The 20,856-nt window shown below is 38.1% G+C and overlaps 1 protein-coding gene across 12 annotated transcripts in view; it reads left to right on the top strand.

The window, feature by feature from the left end:
• ppfia2 (PTPRF interacting protein alpha 2) overlaps nucleotides 1-20,856 on the top strand; it is a 956,251-nt gene that overhangs the window by 639,169 nt on the left and 296,226 nt on the right. For all 12 annotated transcript variants that reach the window (XM_039761756.1, XM_039761753.1, XM_039761757.1 and 9 more), the window contains one exon: nucleotides 19,201-19,302. In XM_039761756.1, the coding sequence (XP_039617690.1) occupies nucleotides 19,201-19,302 (102 nt within the window). The remainder of the gene's footprint in view (nucleotides 1-19,200; nucleotides 19,303-20,856) is intronic.

The following is a 20,856-nucleotide window of genomic DNA, read 5'->3' as shown; positions in this document are numbered from 1 at the left end:
AAACCAAGGTGAGAGGCAAAATTCTAACTGAAATAACATGCAATAAGGTAAGACAAGAAAAGTAATCACACAAGAAGTCATGAAAATAATTTAAAAAATAAGGATTTTATCCGCAGATTGGATAAGGCTTATAATGAAAGGCGGACCTTTTATGCTGGTTGTTGATTAAGTCAAGGTTACGACCCCAAAGACCACGTCCCTAGAAACACAGGACCTGACCCTGACAATGGTACACAATATGGCTTCTCTTAAAGGAAAAGGCTACAAAACATCAATCGTTATCTTAAATCATGACAGTTTCAAACTGAAAATTACTGAATTTACTTTGATTTTAGGTTTGGGGGGCAGGTGTCTATCCCAGCTAGCACCATCAGTTGTAAAGCTGGGTACAGTCAATTAGACTCCAATACTCACTCATACTAGGAAAATCTGGAGTCCCTATTTGTATGTCCTCAAGATCACAGCAGCAGTCTCTGCCACGTAATTTCACCCAACTCCAGCAATTTTTCTGGTGGTGCCTTCTCTTTAGATGGTTCATCCACTGAGTTTAGGAGTTCCTCAAAGTGCTTCTCCAACTTTTCAGCAATATCCCTGGTTGAGGTCAGCATTTCCCGAGTGTTAATCAGAAAGACCCGTGTAACAGCATTTCCTCAGTTGGCATTTAGTTTCTCAGAAACTCTTCAAGTACAGTCAAAAGTCAGTCTCCAAGGCCTTACCAAATTCTACTCATACACAAACTCTTCCTTTATTGTATGCTGATATTTCTCTATCAAAACTATAGACCGTTCTGCTAGTATTGTGCAGAAGGCATATCTCTTCAAGTTGATTGCATTTCCTTACAGTAATCACACACCAAAGGGTTCTATGGTTACCACCACAACAAGCACCAACAACCTCCTGGCCACAGCTCCTTGTAGCTGTCCTCAATACTAAGGTCACTCTTGAGCATTAAACATTCAAGCTGTGTGTCCCAAGTCTCTCCTGTGATGCAGGAGTGACTCTTTTAGACGTGAAAAACCTGTCCCGAAGTCAGAAACCTGCTAGTCTTGCAATTCCTAGCAAACACTCACAATCTACTTAGTCTGTCCAGTATACACTAAGTAGATGGTGCCTGTATCTGCCTTTGATGTCACTTCATGCTAACCTTTTTTAATGCCTTGTCAGTTTTAATGTTTGGACATATTTTTTTTTTCTGGGATAGTATTTCTGTGATTCTCTTTGCTTCATGTTAGAGTTGCGATTGCACTTTTTCATCATCACAGTAACAGTTTTAACTTTTTTCACTTCCACTGGACCACTTAGCTGGACTGGGTTTTACCCCGCTGCTCCCGGCAAGTAGTTTTTGGTCTAGAAAACACAGAAGAGGGTGTTCGAAGATGCCTGTTGTGCAGGTGAAGATTGGGAACTTTCGGCAGGGTGGTGCTGTGTTGGACTGTCACCTGCCTAAGGATTTTAGCATTGATGAGGCCAACTTTACATTGTATTATGCGAGATTTCCATGCCTGATACCCATTCCCTGCTGCACCAGTTTTCTACTCGTGGTTCTGGGGGAGCTGACGCACAATTTACTGTTGTGGGATGTTCCCCGGGTTCCAGGCACAGCTGTTGCCGATCTCCCTCAGCAATCAATTGTGATGGCCTTGATCGATGTACGCTCAGTTTCCAACAAAGCTTTTATTCTTAACGATTTGTTCTGCAGTGAGAATCTGGATTTTATGTTTGTGACTGAGACCTGGCAGCAGGAGATGGTTTTTATTCACCTCAATGAACTCTGTCCATCGGTCTGCTCGTACTATTTATCAGTACACTGTGGTCATCCAGCTTCTGTGGTGGTCTTGCAATGGTTTACAGGTCCAAATTCACCTGTCAGCAGGTTAGTGTTAGTATATATAACTCATTTGAACTGCAAGTTATGAAGGACGGTCAGCATAATGTTATATACTGTGTTTTGATTTACTGACCTCCTGGCCCTGCCAGTTTTGCTTATCTGAATTTTCTGATTTTGTAACTTTTATTATCAAACTAGGGAAAGTCATTTTGGTTGGGGATTTTAATCTTCATGTTGATGATCCTTTGTGGTGTTCTGCCTCTAAATTTATGAGCATCATTAAAGATTTTAATTTTACACAGCAAGTTCTACTCATAGAGGAGAGCAAATACTTGACTTTATTTTTTTTCCCATGGTGTAAATATTGAACACATTGTGTCTAATGACATCACTTTCAGTGACTATAGGTGTATTTTGTTTAATTTTTCATTTAAATCTGACCGTGTTCAGTCTAAACTGGCAAGTCAAGCACATATTATTAATAAAACAATGGTTGCACAATTCTCTGACATGTTTTGCAATACTGCTGTTGTGAGTGATAATTATGAATTACTAGTTCAGATTTTTTAATGCTCATTGTGCTGATATACTGAATGAGGTTGCCCCTCTAAAACTGGGACACATGGTTGCTGTTAATACATCATCTTGGATGGATGATAATATCCATAGTTTTAGATGTAGTTGCTGGCAGAATGAGCGATTATGGAAGGCCACTAATTTGGAGTTGCCTCCATCCTAAAAATCTGTTTATAACAACATGCTGAGAGCAACCAGGTCTTTCTGTTTTGTTAATTTAATATCTAATACGAAGCACAACCCAAAGGTTTTCTTTCATACAATATCAATCATTGTTTCTAAAGCCCCATCTACTATTTTGGTCTCTTTAAACCGAGATTGTGATGACTTTCTTAAATATCTTGTTAGTAAAGTCACAGATGATAGAGCTACTTTTCCTTCAATGTCTTCTATTTTATGAGCTGGTCCTCGATGCTCCTTTTTTTTCTAGTGTGTCTCTGATTCGGAACATTAAACCATCTTCCAGCACGCTAGATGTTTTACCACCTTCTTTGTTTTTAAAAGTTCTTGACTCTATTGACCCCAGCCTGGCATCGGTAATGAATTGCTCTTTGGAGTCTGGCGGTGTCACTAGCTAGTTTAAACATGTTATTGTTCATCCTTTATTGAAAAAACCTAATCTTGATCATTCCCTTCCTAAAAGTTACAGGCCCATTTCTAAACTCCTGTTTTTCTCAAAAATCCTAGAAAAGATTGTTAAGCAACAGCTGGTTGTTTTCCTTGAGAAATCTAAGCTTTTGGATCCTTTCTAGTCAGGCTTTCAATAGGATCACTCCACAGTAACAGCACTCTATTAATGGCTGCAGATGCAGGCAAGTGTTCCATGTTATTAGTACTGCTTGATCTTAGTTTCACCTTTGACATACTTGATCATAAGGCCCTCTTAACAAGGTTAAATCACTCTGTGGGTATCACTAGTTCAGCCTTGGCTTGGTTTACCTCATATTTATCCAATAGGAGTTTCTCCATCTCTCTGGGTGAAAATAATTCTGCTTCTCTGACTAGTGGGGGTACGCCAGGGATGAGTCCTCAGACCTGCCTTGTTTTCATTGTTTATTTTTCCTCTAGTTCAAGTGATCAGTTCTTTTAATGGTATCTCCCACCAGTTTTATGCCAACGATATTCATCTTTATTGTTCTTTCAAACTAAATAACGACATAAGTTGTCTTCTTTGGTCGATAGTTGGCTACTGCTGAATTACTTAAAGTTAAATTCTCAGAAAAGTGAGGTTTTCATCGTTGCTTCCCAACCCCCCAACCCCTCCCCGATATGCACCTGGCAGTTACTTAAAAACTTTCTACTAACTTCAGTTCTTCTCATACACCCTATGTAATTTAGGTGTCATATTTGATCGGTCTCTGAGTTTTGATGTACATGTCAGGTTTCTCAGTCGTTGCTGTTTTTTTTTTTTTTTTCATTTAAGAAACTTATCCAGGTTGAGATCTGTTGTTACCAGGGCTGAGATGGAAATGCTTACCCATGCTTTCATCTCATCATGTCTAGATTATTGCAGTTCTCTGTTTGTCTCACCTTCAGACTGTTCAAAATGCTGCTGCCAGGCTTTTAACACATTCACTCAAATGGATCCACATCTTCTAAATTTTAGACTTTCTTCATTGGATCCCAGTAGAATTTATGATCCAATTTAAAATTCTGGTACTTATTTACATAGTGTCCTTTAGCACTGCACCTTGGGCCATGCTGTGAGGTCTGCTCAGATAGAGCTCCCTTTATGTTCCTCATACCAGACTAAAGACACGTGGGGATCACGCATTTCAGGCCATTGCTACAAGCTTATGGAACAGTCTTGCACTGATGGTAAGATTATCAGAATCAAGTAAATTGTTTAAGTGTCAACTTACGATGTATCTGTTCAGACAGGCATTTGGAAAGCACTGCCATCTGTGGGTGTCTTTTACATTGTCCTTGTTTTTTTATGTTTCTATTTCTTTTTTTTTTAATGTTGCACTTTATGTATAAATTTTTACTTTTTACTTTATCCATCTGAGCCAGATCACCATCGGATGGTGACCAGTTAATAGCTAAGCTCCCCCTGTACCCAAGTGTTACAACATATAGCCTCAGATCAGATAACACAAGTGTGTTGATCACTGACCATTGGCCCATGGTACTCTTGGTACTCATTGGTCCAAGGTATACTTATGTACATAATTGTATTGAAATATGGTGTTTAATATGGACAACCTGTCACTTATACAGAAATCTAATAGCAATTCATCATGTGTGCATTCAAGATTTCCAGTATGATTCTACAGATTCAGCAGACGGTACCCTTTCAAGCAGCAAATGTAATGTTTCTGAAAAGGCTCAATACTCTAGATAATTGTTTATGCATATAGAAATGCAGCAGTAGATTTTGTCCATCCCAAACACAAAGTTGTATTTAGATTATCCTCTCATCTAGTGGCACAAACTTTGCTCATGAGTATCCCTCACTTCCTCCTTGTGCCACTCCTTTAGTGCAATGGCAGAGTAAGAGAAAGGCAATCCTTCATCAAGAAGTCTTGTTCCAGAACCAGTGTTTTATGTAAAGGTGAGTCTCAGTACAACTAACTGATATTTTTCAAAATCCTGCATGAGATCCAGCTCCTTCTCCACCAGGGAAGTTATATTTCACATTCTAAGAGACAGTTTCCATTGCCAAGATATAGTATACTTAGATCCATTTCGCTTTTTTTTGCATGTCACACGATTGGCACTGCACTCAACACTCATCAGTCACCTTTGGTTGGTTAGTTCACATGGTGGACGCAGCTTTTATTGTCAGTTATACTGTTCTATTGTCAGTTATCCTAATTAGAAACATTAGAATATAAAGTAGAGACACTACAATTTAATACATTTGTTTATAGCTCACTTCCACAAATATTGTTTTGTATTCAATAAAATGAAGGTTACCATGGTGCTGGAGAGTGTCAATATGTTTCATGTTGGCAAGCCTGCCTAACTCACCAATGAATTTCATCTAGTGTGGCAACAGGGAGCAATCCTTTTAAGGACTGAAAGCTACCTAAAAGAGCACTGTAATGAGCAAAAGTCCATGGGTACTCCGCACCAGCATACATTAATATGAGAAGTGGGATGAAGAGAAGGCCTAAACTCCAACTTAGCAAAGTGCTGACTACTGTGAAGACCCAAAATGGACTTTCTGGTATCTTCAGAGGAGTTACTGGGCATTCTTGCGACTGAGATCCAGAATGTCGTTTGGAGTATCCGTACTGAGACTGCTACTGCTACAGCTCCACCACTGCTTCTTTATTTGCTAAGGTCCTTTGGCCTGGTTATGTCGTTGCTGGTCTGCCTCATGGAGCTGGGGAAAAGTGTGGCAGATCAAATTGCTACTGAACCCAGGTGACTTAGGTGAGGCAGAACTGGTGGCAAGATGGTGCAGGCAAATAATGAGATAGATCAGAGAGGTGTTACTAAACAGCCAAGCTTAGATTCAAATCTGGACATCAATTACAGCATCGGTTAGGTGAAGAGCGATAGCCAATACATTCATCTGTATCTCCACACAAGGAGGTTCACCTACCCACATATAATGGACAAATCCACACATAGAAATGCAGGGTTAAACATGAGACAGTGCAGCACTCAATAAGTGGATAACAAGGTGCTTAAGAACTCTGGCAATGTGTTTTTGTCACCAGCAACATGACCAGAGCAGAAATGAAGACCGCACTCCATTTCAAAGAGTTTATGCACTGTTGCAAGGAACTGGAAGTAGCTCCTTGGGACAGCAACTTCGAAAGGAGGGCAATATAATCCTGAAGGAGTATTGCATCCGTCCGAGTCACCGTCAGTGTAAGCTGGTGTTTCATCATACAAATGAGCAGCTTCAGAGCCAACACAAGGGAATCCTATAAAAACTGACAGCATGACATGGTTGCAAGTGAATTCCAACTTGTGTGGCAGCAGTGAGCAGTGTATTAAGTAGAGCAAGATGCCTAAAGACCAAGAGTGTGATTGTAGGCAATGTCTTGCATTGGCTATGGAGCTGGACTCACCATCTGTAATTGTAAAGTGTCTTGGGATAATGTTGAGCATAGGAAGGTAATATATAAAAATGTTGTTGTCATTTTCATTGTTCATTTTTAGGATGTTATCATTTCTTATGAGTCCCTTAAAAATAGGTCAGTAGGTTCACACAATAGCCCAATTAGTTTAGGAGGCTTATGATCTGTGATTTATCACCTGGTGAGAATATGCAAGCAGCTTAAAAATAATTGAAATGTATAGAAATATGAAAGATGGAGTGTTTTCTATTTTTGGACTAGCATTGACCTAGTTCATATTTAAAATATAGCATATTCAAAATTGGTTAATTGGAATTGAAAAGCTGTTTTATGGGCAATGAATTTCAGATACCTGTTTGAATCTCTTACTTTTAGTCACAGTGAGATGAGCAAATTACTAAAACTGCCAGGGCTGTTAAAATGTAAAATGAATATAAACACTTGTGCTGAAGAAGCAATGCTATATAAAATAAAAGGTGATTGTTTTGGTGGTTGACTTCACAGAGGTACCATAATTTTTTATTACAACTGAAATTAAACATTACAGTTTTATGAACTGAATCTAACCCAACTCTAATCATTACCACTCTTTAAAATATAGTATGGATAAATGTTATCTGTCTCTAGTTGTAACTGTAGTCACAAAAACACTTATGGTGAGGGTGGTTGAGTTCCCTTCAACATTTCATTCTAAGTTCCATTCTTGGCTATAACTATGAAAGAAGAAAGACCTATTATGCCTTCTGCATCCTGCAAAAAAAGCCCTGTTGTCATTCATATCACTCTTGAGTAACAAAAAATCATCTTGCTTATATGTTTATTCTAGTTTCTTGTATTTTTTCTGCAATGTTTCAGTTGTTTGTATGTGGTAACATCTTGTGCCGCTATTTTGCAATAGACTGATGTACCTTTGTTCATATATGCAAGTGTCGTCATGATGGTCATTTTTCATAGAGAGAGTGGCATGCTCAGAAAACATCTGCATTTTGTTTTCAAATAAAGGAAAAGCTGTAGGGCAAGAAAGTTGCTGCCTGAAAATGTTCTTTTTTTAGGTTTTTACGTTGTCTTGTTCTGACAAGTATTAGCTGGATTTCTGATATCTGTGTAACACTCAAAGCCTGGCTGACTATTCTCTGGTCCTGCCCTGTTGTCCACAAATGATTTTGGTTCTTCTGATTTAGATAGATCAAAATCCATCCATCCATTTTCCAACCCGCTGAATCCAAACACAGGGTCACGGGGGTCAGCTGGAGCCAATCCCAGCCAACACAGGGCACAAGGCAGGAACCAACCCTGGGCAGGGTGCCAACCCACCGCAGGACACACACAAACACACCCACACACCAAGCACACACTAGGGCCAATTTAGAATCGCCAGATAGATCAAAATGGCTGTGGAAATTCTGAATTATCTGTTTTGTAAAATATAAACAAATGTAAATATTAATTACTACATAGGTGAATCTTGCCAGGATTATGCAGTATTTCCATTGTTGAAAGCAAGATTGTGAGATGGGATGAGAACGTGTCCCATCCAGGGTTGGGTGGCATAAAATGCATCTTTTCTTCATGTAAGTAAAAATAATTAATGGATGGATGGATATAAACTAAGAGCTCTGTGCTTATTTATTATTTACTATAATAGCAAGCTGCCTCTGCACTTTTCATTGTATGAGAACCAGTGGCGGTTCTACATTAAATTGCTCCCCGGGCGAGACTCCCTCCCGGCGCCAAAAAAAAAATAACATGACAAAACTACACATTTTGTACACACCACACGTTTTATTGTAGTAATTCCGTCATTCCGTAACAGACCAATTTTTGCAAAAAAATAAAAATAAACTGCTCATAACTTAATTATACTCTGTACAAACCAATATTATTTAAGAAAAAATATTTTAAATTATTAAGAATAATATACAAATAAAATATAGAATAAATCACACTAAAGAAAATTAAATTATTTCACTGCAGAACAGAAAACACAAACTGAAACTAAAATCTGACATTTCTGGCCTTTCTAGATGCAAAGTCATCAATAATGGCATCATATGAGATATGCTCCCCTACTGAATGATTAATGCTTATGACAGCAAGGCCAGTGAGCCGTTCCTGAGACATGGTTGACCTCAGGTATGTCTTGATTAACTTCAGTTTGGAAAAGCTCCTCTCTGCTTGAGCCACAGTCACTGGCAGGGTAAGTGCAATCCTGAGAGCAGTCCAAAAGTTGGGGTAGATCTCAGATAGATCCTTATTGTGCATGAAAGTGATAAGCTCAAGGAGGCTCATGGTTTTTGATGGCAGGTGAGGGAAGTTCTTGATTTCCTGCAAAAGCACTCTACTGTCCAAATCAGAAGGCTAACAAAGTAAGAGTTAACGTTATACCACTAATTAACACAATGACATGAATACCTTAATCATACAGAGAGAATATTGTTGCATACCTTTATCTTTTGCCCATTTCTCCTCATCATCTTTTCTTTTTTTCCTAAATTGGGCACCTGACAGCTTTGGCCTTTTTCTCTCTATCGCTGTGTTTACTAAGTAATCGGCAATCAACAGATTTTCCATCATCCCCCAACGCTGTCACTCACGACCAGAAGTCAAGACTAAATAAATTCACCTCCACATCATAATCTTTTTTATTACCTATTTTTATTAGCCATTTCACACAATTAAATAAATAAATAAATAAATAAAAATGTGCCAATTATTGGTCTGTGTTTAAAATATTTTGAATGAAATGTGCGTTATTTGTAAGAAAGTCAGGTGTCACTGACATAGTTTAGCCCCCCTCCTTGTCCGCTTCATTTGGGAGAGGTGAACTGTAAGCTGCGCCTTCTCCCCCCCAACCCCCCACCGCCCCTCATCCCCTCTCCTCTCCGCTCGCTCAGCTTCCGTGCGGCTCCTTCAGCAGCAGGGGCGGCGCAGGTATCATAGATAATAGAAAACCGCTTAGTGGCACAGATGATTTTTTTTCCTTCCAAGTTCGTGTGCCGCCCCCCACGTGTCATGAAAAAATGCCGCCCCGGGAGGCTGCCCCGTTCGCCCATGCCTAAAACCGCCACTGATGAGAACAGGAAGGTTTGGACAGTCAGTCAGTCATTATCCAACCAGCTATATCCTAACACAGGGTCACAGGGGTCTGCTGGAGCTAATCCCAGCCAACACAGGGCGCAAGGCAGGAAGAAATCCCGGGCAGGGCGTCAGCCCACTGCAGGGCACACACGCACACCCACCAAGCGCACACTAGGGGCAATTTAGGATTGCCAATGCACCTAACTAACATGTCTTTGGACTGTGGTAGGAAACCGGAGCACCCGGAGGAAACCCACAAAGAGTGAGTGAGAGATAGATAGATAGATAGATAGATAGATAGATAGATAGATAGATAGATAGATAGATAGATAGATAGATAGATACTTTATTAATCCCAAGGGGAAATTCACAGACATGGGGAGAACATGCAAACTCCACGCAGGGAGCAGTACTGTGTGCAAGTATAAGATGAGCAGTTCTCAGTTCATAGCTGGTAATGCCTCAGTGTTCTTGAGTCAGCCTTGGCTTGGCTCTCAAGTTAATGGAAGTGGGCCATGACTTTGCTGAGTCAGTTAAGTCTGCTAAATTTCTTTCCTTATATTCTGCATGTGTTTGAGCCTGTGACTTGGTGTGTGTGTGTCTTTGGTAGTACAGACACATGCATAAGCACAGCGTGGCTCATGTCTGCCACTGTCAATTTCTGTTGACATGCAAATTAAGATCTTTACTGCAAATCTCATTGAAAAATGCTCCCAGATAGTAAACAAACAGATTGCATAGCAAGAAAAAAATGGAGTCTTCACTCAGCTCTTCAGTGAAGCTCTAACTGAAGACAGCACTTTTACTTAATAAAGACTTCTATTTCTTCAAGCTTACTGTGTTTTGGCCTTTAATTGTCATACATTATTATGTAATCCATTGTTACTTTAGTAGAATTCCCTGACATAAATTATTGTGAGTTCATGATGTTTAAAAAGTGATTGTTATGAATACCAGTGACCCTGAACTCAATTAAGCAGGTTTCTAATGGATTGATGGATCGATATATCTTATAAATATTGATCCTCTGCTGTTGTAGGCATCTGAACAAACAATCGAACGTGCACTTACTTGTTAGATGAAGTAGGTTCAGAAATTCTATCTGTCTGGTTTTACTTAAATTGAAATATTATTTTATCCAATGAAGACCTAATTTCTGATTATTCCTACTATGAATGTTCAGCTTTTTGACTGTTTTCTTTTTTATTTTTCTGTTTTTATGCCTTGTGAAAAATTTCCCAAGCATATTCACAAAAAAACAGCAACTGGCTTTTACTGGCCATGACTGGATGAAAATGTTTCAGCCCTGCTTTGGCAAGCATTAATAGTGATTGCCCCTAAGCCCCAGAGTTTCTATTAATTAGTCATTTAAACCTCCCTTCCCATTTCTGCTCAATTGCCGTGGACCAGCAACTATTCAGCTTATTGGAAAAAGCCATTATCAGTCTGCTGTATTCTTCTTTGTTAAATGAGAGAACCTATCAAGCTGTGTTACTTCAGTCGGGTAGTGTAAGAACGGCTCATTTTCTCTTATGATAATCTACTCATGGATATAATAAAAAGGCTGGCATTCAGGATCATTAAATCTTTTCAAACATGCCTCTTTATAATTAGTGCCTGTTTGACTCAGCTTTGCCTATTTATTTGCAGTGATCATTGCATCCATCTTCTTCCCCTGCTAATGCAATTAGTCTAATCAATCTCACTTTATTCTCTATGATACATTTCATAGTGGAGCAGCATGTAGCTTACCCTTGCATCACATGCACTTAACTAGATCCTGGCATTGGTGTTGTATGTGTAAAGGTGGTCTGTTCTTCACATGATCACATAGGGTTCTTTGTGGGCCTAGCTTTGAATAACACCTAGATGTTGCCTCTTTTTTTCTTGTTTATGTATTGTATCCATTGCTTAATAGAAAAGCTGTGGCTTTCCATGACTTTGTACTGCATGAAGTGGGTTCAGAAAAATGGCTTAAGCTTTATTGACTACTGTAACAGATGTTCAATTTACAAAGAAAATAATACCTTTAGGCGGCACGGTGGAGCGGTGGGTAGCGCTGCTGCCTCGCGGTAAGGAGACCTGGGTTCGCTTCCCGGGTGGAGTTTGTATGTTCTCCCCGTGTCTGTGTGGGTTTCCTCCCACAGTCCAAAGACATGCAGGTTAGGTGCATTGGCGATTCTAAATTGTGCTTGGTGTGTGTGCCCTGCAGTGGGCTGGCGCCCTGCCCAGGGTTTGTTTCCTGCCTTGTGCCCTGTGTTGGCTGGGATTGGCTCCAGCAGACCCCCGTGACCCTGTAGTTAGGATATAGCGGGTTTGATAATGGATGGATGGATGGACAATACCGTTAATATCTATGCAACTTTTCACCAAGGCATGGAATTTGAGGAAATTCGAAAAATGTTCTAGTACCAGAGAAATGTTAATAACTTGCCAGACAGGAAGTCACCCATATAATTCAACACATTTGATATTAACAAACTTTATTGAGATTTTAAAATTTATAATGATATTGATTACAAATTCAAGAATTCATTAAACATTTTCAGCAATGAAAGTAGTAATTTTGCCTTATTATTTTCTATTACATTTTCTTTATTTACGCCCTGCCCAGGGTTTGTTTCCTACCTTGTGCCCTGTGTTGGCTAGGATTGGCTCCAGCAGACCCCCGTGACCCTGTAGTCGGATTCAGCGGGTTAGAAAATGGATGGATGGATGGAAGTAGTAATTTTGCCTTATTATTTTCTATTACATTTTCTTTATTTACGCCCTGCCCAGGGTTTGTTTCCTACCTTGTGCCCTGTGTTGGCTAGGATTGGCTCCAGCAGACCCCCGTGACCCTGTAGTTAGGATATAGCAGGTTAGATAATAGATGGATGAAAAGATTTTCTTCATTTATTAGCCACAATGTATAGTTTTTCTGTTTACATTTTCAGAACATCTGCATCAATTTTAATTTGCAAAATGGTGTATGGAATTCATCAAGAAGGCTCATAGGATATTAGATATATATGACGTGTTGAACAAGGCAAGGGACGTTGTACTTAAGCTGTGCAGTGAACTTGTTAGATCTCAACTGGAATACTTTGTTTAGTTTTGGTTTTCATAGTACAAAAAAGACATAGCTACACTAAAGAAAGTCCACTGAAGAATGACTATTCTGATTCCAGTACAGTAGGGGTCCCAAACTCCTGTCCTGGAGGGCCGCAGTGGCTGCAGGTTTTCATTCCAACCCTTTTCTTAATTAGTGACTTCTTTATGCTGCTAATTCACTTCTTTTGAATTAATTTCAATTGACTTGCTCTTGAGGACTCAAACCCTTTAACTGTTTCTTTTTCCTTAATTAGCAGCCAAACAATAATGAGATACAAAATGAGCCAAACCAGGACCAGCAAACTGTGTCCATCATACAATATCTGAAAATAAAGAAAGATGAAGGTCTCAAGATTGCGGATCGGCTCAGCTCCACAAAACATTTTAACAGCGCTGTTTGCAAAGAGAAAATCAACAATTTCAGAAATGTATGCTGTTGCAGAATGAGAGTAGCAACAAGCCATGGAACTAAAGAACAGGTTTAATTAACAAGAATCGGTTCGTAATGAAGCAACTGGTTGGAGTGAAATTGTTTGGAGTTTTAGGCCCTGACTTAGTTGGTCTCCTATTGGCTGAAGCAATTCAGAGGAATGATGATGAAATTCATGGGAGCAAATCTTTAAAAACAAGTCAAGTAAAATGAATGGAAAAGGAGTTAATTAGCAGCAAAAACTGATCAACAATTACAAAGAAGGTTAGAATGAAAGCCTGCAGCCACTGCTGCCCTCCAGGACCGGATTAGGGGACCTCTGCAGTACAGAAACATGTTAACTATGAGGAAAACAAAAAGAGATTAACCTTTTCTGTTTAAGGATATGAAGATTGTGAAATGACATAATGGTAGTTATTTTTAAAACTATGAAGGGGATTAGTATTATTTTACTTTGAAATGAGTTCTTCTAAAAGAACATTGGAGCACAGATGGAAGTTGACTAAGGTTAAATTCTGCATAACCATTACAAAACTTTTTGTTCACACCAGGAACCATGGGTACATTGAATTGTTTAGCAAATAGTGTGAGGCCATCAAATAGTGACTTGCAGATATTTTATAAAAATTTAGAGTACAGAATTTGGCTATCTGTGTTGGGACTAAATGACCTTTTCTCATCAAAATTGTTGTCATGTTTTTTTTATGCTGTCATCTTATGTTCTTTTGTGAAAAAGGCACTACATTTAATGGATTAAAATGTACTTACTTTTTGCTGTATATGCATAATTCAATTCACAATTGTAAAGCATTTTTCTTTATGAAAAAATAGATTTTTTTATTGAATTGCTAGGCGTTTAGAAGAACTAACAGAGTATTATAAAATTCTAACCACTTTTGTATTTTATTGTGCCATTTTACAAATGCCATAAATCCAGCAGAAGAGGTATGTTACGTTGTTGTCCTCTGCATTTGTACTCGTGAACTTGTAACACAGCTCATACTGCTCAGTGCTGGTTAGTGAAGCGCGAAACAGAAAGGTTTCAGTTTGCATATACAGTAGTTTGCCGTAAATGGCACTAAAATTTATTTTGTATACAACTCTACAATTGTGAAGTGTAAAACTAACTAAAAGCTCCCTATATATTGCTCCCTGAAGCTTCGTTCACACTTCTGTGTTTACCTTTGTTTGTTCTGCATGCATGTCATTACCGTCACACACCAGTACATTTCAATCTATTTATACCTCTTGGTCACACCTCCACAGAGGAGTGCAGCATTTTTGAAAAGTGTAACATTTTCCCTCACAAAGACACACTTAAGCACACCATAATGCACATTACTATGTTTTCTCCACAGGAAGATCTCACTATCCTGGAAGCCACTACCGCCACCACCCACACTGTCATCAAAGTGGCGATTGTACAGTACTACCAGGGCACATTTGTTGGCTCAAGACAATGCGTACATGTGACAAGAAATGATGAAAAAAAAAAATTTTTTTTTTTTAACTAGAGACACTTATTTAAATACTAAAAAAACAGACAAACTAATGTGGAATTAATTCACATGAATGGTTCCAGACAGGACTTTCTTGTGTCAATGCCACAGATTTTGTTAGAAGAAAAATGGAGTTTGTTTTGCACATTTTTTTGTAATATAAAACACAGAGTTTTACTGCAAATTCAATTCTGTGCAAATCATTTCATTCATCACTACAGGTTGGAATCTTCTATGCAGCAGTAAGCATCTACTGTAAGGCACACACAATTAAAAGAATCAAAGTGCAGAGAATAACAGGTTACAGATTGATTTTGCAGTAAGGCCACATATCAGTAAAGTTTTGAGAATAAGGCTATTTCTTTTCAATTTCAATTTATTTCTTACATAGTGCTCTTTACTGACTGTGGTGGGCTGGCACCCTGCCCGGGGTTTGTTTCCTGCCTTGCGCCCTGTGTTGTCTGGGATTGGCTCCAGCGGACCCCCATGACCCTGTAGTTAGGATATAGCGGGTTAGATAATGGATGGATGGATGCTCTTTACTGAATGCTATATTTACAACTGTTATACATTCAGTAAATTCCATAAAATATTTAAATACAGTAAATAATAAAGTCATTTAAATACTGAAATTCATAAACACATACACTAAGTAAAACATCTTATAATACAGAAAGGATCTTAATAATTAGCATGCAATAAATGAAACATGACAGTATGAAATCAGTTAACATTATAATTGAGATACCACTAGCTGATGACAGAGGAAAAGAAAATTAATCTCTGGGGTTCATGATCATTTACAAAAAAAAATGTCACAGTTCTGAAGGTGCATTCCAGCTGGATTGTTCTATTCACCGTAACTGTGGCTATTTAGCCTGCGAACCGTAGCGTACCTTCATTGTGTACTTCGGAAGTAGTTAATATGTTTTTGTCTGCATCACTAGTAAATATGTTCTGTATGGGTCTTTTTTTGGATGTACATGTAAATAAAGCTGATTTAACTTGATGCGATGAATATATAGGTTGCATCACTTACAAAAATAGTGGCAAAAAGTCGCTTTGAATTCTGACAGAGCCATGCATATACAGTATAATTCAATTTAGGGTATAGGGGACTGGAGTCAGCTGTTAGGGTTAGGAGCTAGCTTGTATAATTTAAAGTGTATTACTGGGGTGGTACTGTAGGTACGTGACCACCAGCTCTCACAATACAAAAATCTATTAATCTGTTAATTAATGTGGTCTTTAGAATGTGGCTTCTTTATCTGCCTAAAGGTGGCCTGTGTATTAGAAATTCCCTTTGATATGTTAGGCTGTAAGTAGCCTGACAAGCTATTGCTGGTGTACAAAACGTGCTTTCCTTAATTACAGCAAATGATGTGTTATAATTAAATACACTTAAAGTGTCCCAGAGAATCAATGTTAGATGCAGTATGTCAGATAATTAAGAGTAATACATGGGTTACTTCCTGTAAAGGACACCATTTTATGAAGTAGCAATGTATAATAATAATAATGTATCGGTGTCATCTTCTCCCTTTTTTCAGCATGATGAGGTGGAGCTAAAATAGACTTAGTTTCTATGACAACCACATAAAAAAGTTGAAAGATGAGAGCATGACACATCAGCACTAACCCAAACACCCTGAGCTTCAGATGAATAGAAATAATCCCGCAGCACATGGTCTTTTAATAAGGATTGCTCCTTCATGGATCATGGATATAGATAGAAATAGCAAAAAAAAAAAAAAAAACCCACTTTGCAGCTTTTGTTATCCACAAATCTTAAGCAGTTAAAGCAGTCATATAGCTTCAGCTTAGAGGGCAGAAGGCAGTCAGCTTAAGTGTAATGTTTAAGAGGTCTTTGTGCCATTTTCAACAGGGTACCCAATGAAATGCAGAATTGCTGGCGAGCAGAAATAGAGGAGGAAACTACTGATCTGTACTTTTTAAAATCAACTTGTACCGCAACAGTATCATTTGTGAACTGCTATGGATGAGTTGGCAAATTGTGAAACTAAGTAAAGAAGTTATGCTAACTAAATCCCCATCTTCCAGTGTAATGTTATGCCACCATAGTTCTTAGAGGACAAAGAAATGCCTCTTCCTAGAGTTTTTGCTATTCAGTGTTTATAATCACTATCCCATAAAGAACATTCATCTTTTTCTTAGTAGGACATAATCTGGGTTGTACATGCCATTCTTTTATCCAGGGCTGGCATGTTAAATAATGCAACCAGAGGAAAGGCCCTTTTTTAAAACCCTCATATCTTTAACCTCTCTAGGCTTGAGATGATACACTTAATCCACATGCATTACATATTGTGATACAAGCTTTGCGATACAGTGCATTATCAGAATGACATAAAAAATGCATAAATATATGTTAATTACGAAAAATATGTGAAAAAGATTTCCTTTAAGACAATACAACACGAAAAACAGACATTTAAAGTAATAAAAACTTAAATTCTCCAGCACTTGTGTAAAAAATGAAATGAATGTAAAATATGAAATTGAATGTAAAATGACCCTTGGTGATAAACCTAGGTACTTCTCTAAATGGTTTGGCAATGTCAAAGTTATTCGCAAGCTAAAAGGTGCCTGCTTGCACTTTCTAACTAAACTTGCATGGTGCAAACCTAACACGGTTTACCAGACATTCTGAATCTGACTGACACATTAGTAATATTCCAGAAATTAACAAAAAATATAATAAATGACATAATTAGTATATTCACAGTATAGTATGTGAAAGGTAGGGAACTGAACACCAGTAGCATGCACTGATGTTATGTTACTTTGAAAACAGCATGTGTGCCATTTTGATTCTTTGAAGCTTGCTGTTTGGTAAGGCTGTGTAAACTGTGTTAAGTAAATTATGACAATTTTATAATTAGAACATTTCTGACACCATGACCCTCACCAGGAAAATCACTTTCAGAAGATGAAATGAGATTAGATATTTCTCAGAATTTGTAAAAGTAGTATATAAATGCAAAACTGGATATGTATTGTAAAAAGGAGACACTGCAAAGTGAAAGGGTTGAGGCACCAACTTGGTGACCCCATATAATTTGAAAGAATGCACAGTAATGCAACACACAATAGTTGGCTAAGACATCTTTCCATGCACATGATTCAAAACAGAACTTAGAACAAGTTTTCGGGTTCTATAGACACTTGGCAGGAAGGTCTTCCAGGAGGGTGGGCAATGGAAGTGATGTCAGTGGTGCAGTGGCTGTCAGTCGCCCATTCTGCAGAGGGAGGTGGAAAGATGGCATTAGACCACAGAGCCAACCACTGGTTCGGTTGGTAATTACCATCACCAGAGGCCTTAAGCTGTGACCCATGTATGGGCATGTGACAGTATGCACAGGTATATAAATAACTTTTATTTTGTATTGTTAAAATATATTTATATATAGTTGCATGAAAATGCTGTCCTTACCAAGTACCACCTGAGGTAATTATCTCAATGCCTCACCCCGCATGCTGGCCCTGATTATATCCATACCAGCATGCAAAGTTACATGCCATTGTTATGCAAAGATGGTCTGTGGCTTTTTTTGCATATCATCAGAATTTACAGTAGAGCGAGAGCGCACATAAGGGATACAGGTGCTCAGCTCCAGGATGCAATGTTTGTAGCCCCTACCCTCAAAATAATATAAATGGGAACACCCAAATTAAACCAAGCTGAACACTGGGCACCGCATTTTTGTACTTAATGCAAGTGACACTGCATCCTCAAAGTATATTTTTCACCCTTTAACCGCTTTTGATGCCCACTGTTTGAGTTTTTTTTTTTTAAGGCAGATTTCCTCTTGTGTTTTCTGTCCCATGTTAAATCTGTTATCTTAACTACTTAATCTGATTTAGAATTGTGAGAGCCAGGACCTAACTCAGCAGCATCACGTGAATAGCAGGTGCCAAGCACAGATGAATCAAGTGTCTGTTGAAGGGCACACTCTGACACACTGGGGCCATTTATCCTAACACACCTCTTTGGATTGTTGAAGGAACACTAAAGAAAAGTCCACATGGACAAGGGAGAAATTACATTCATGTGACAAATAAAAGACAATTACATGCAACGAAAACACCCGCAATATACACAGAAAGAAAAATGATAGTAATAAGAACAGATCTAGTGACAAAGTAGGTTCTTTATAAAAAATATTCATTTAAATACCAAAAAACTAATCATAAATCATAAAATCATAAAAGTACAACATAAAATCAGAAATGTTTATTATCTCACTATTTGCACTAATTATTCTCTTATAGCATCCAAAATGTAGGTAAGGAAAAATACAGTTTTGTCTTGTGATCCAGTCCTATGTACAGTTTCACTGAATAAATATATTTGCATATTTAAAAAATAAATATATATGTGTTTTGTTTTTGCTGAAATATTTTTAATTCAGCTTTGGTTTTGAAACTTTTTCAAGTTTTCATTGCATAGATATAACTGTATATAGTTTCACATGCATTTGCTTTTTTTGGATTATGAAAATCTTGACTGTTTGTAACAGAAAGAATTGCATTGCAGCCAAATGATGAGCTGCTAAAATAATAAATCATTTCGATAATACTTTGCCTTGGCGGGATTAGGATTTTGACCTGACATTTGTTTTTATCTCTCTTTCATAGGAATTTGCTGCACTTACAAAAGAGTTAAATGCATGTAGAGAACAACTGCTAGAAAAGGAAGAAGAAATTTCAGAGCTGAAAGCCGAGAGGAACAACACCAGGGTGAGTATTAAGCATGGCTCATAAATAGCAGTCTATGGCGAGGATTTCATTTTACCCAGATACCGAGAATGAAATATACTGTGTACCACAAAACTGAAACTGCCATAGACATTAGAAGCTGGAGATTTGGGATTATTTTGGACTAGTCAAAAAAATAATTTCATTTTGTAATAATTTGTGAGCAACTAAAGTGGCTTGGTGGGAGTCCTGCATAGAACACCTGCTTTGTGCAGTTCTAGCTGACCACCTGCTGGCAATGTAGATTAAGAGGAACCACAATGTTGTTGCAATGGACAGGAGATGTTCATGTTTTCAAGAAACAGAAATGAGAGTGGATACTTTGTTCAGATGTATCATTATCAAAAAATGAAGGGCTAAACCGTAAACAGTCCAAGTAAGAATTGTCGGAGTCATTAACAAAAGAATGAAATTTTCACCAGACTGTAACAGTTAACCAATATATGGAAGTGGAATTCTATGAATCATAAACCAGAAAACCACACACCAAGTGTCGTGTTTCAGCCAGGAACTGCCCAGCACCCTATAAATCTGGAGTATCTCCCATAGTTCCTGGTGGTTCATTTCAAATGCACTGGGGAGTTTTGGTGAGAACTTGTGTTTTATTGTGCGTGAAGATTCTTTTTAGATTTATCTGCATTCTTGACCTTTTTTGCTCTTGTTTTCTTATCATATTCTAGATTTGTGATTCAGGACTTTGTCTGATTGAATTGTGTAGTGTTTTAGGCAACTGTGTTAGTCTTTGGAACTTTACGGTATCATAGGTCATCTGAAACCGTTTTTTTTTTTGCTCATTTTTTTCTAGTAGGAGTTGGGGGATATATCATTGTAAAGTGGCATTATTGGACGTTGTTTTCGAAATATTTTTGGGAATTACGTGTATTGGAATTCCCAGTTCAAAACACTAAAGGCACAAGACTAAGGATTATTCAAGGTTCCAATCCATAATCATGGGCATAAAGCTTGAGTGCTGCACTGGGAGCGTTTGTGATGTGGCATATAGTGCCCCCTGCAGGCAGCCTTTAACAGTATTGAAGCACATCCTGACAACCTACTAACAAAACACTGCAGATACAAAATGGCGGCATGATGCACTTAAAATCAAACAACAAAAATATTATATTATTTATTTGTTCCAAACAGATATATGGTCAGGTTCCTTGAAACTTCAGCATTCAAAAATGCCTGCTGAATCACTACAGGTATTCTACAAAATCATAAAATCAAATGCCTTGGCACACAATTTCAACACATTTCCCTGTTTTTTGTTTTTTTTTTGTGTACTACTACCAGAAATCATAACTTACTTCTGACTCTTAAACATAATTTGTTTCTGCTGAGGAGCTTTAAATTAACATATCATGGCAAGCCTGAGGTACCTGATTTGTGTCCGTTGTACTGAAAAAAATATCGTCATATTTTTGTTACAACTTGGAGAGTGTGTTTCACTTCAGTCTGAATCTGAAACCAGTGAAACCTGCTCTGAATGACTTTTTTTATGGTGCCACACTGGCAGGCTTTAATTGACATTGCACA

This window comes from Polypterus senegalus, chromosome 8, assembly GCF_016835505.1.
Source record: "Polypterus senegalus isolate Bchr_013 chromosome 8, ASM1683550v1, whole genome shotgun sequence".
Lineage (NCBI taxonomy): Eukaryota > Metazoa > Chordata > Cladistia > Polypteriformes > Polypteridae > Polypterus > Polypterus senegalus.
This window is presented reverse-complemented; position numbering and strand designations above follow the sequence as displayed.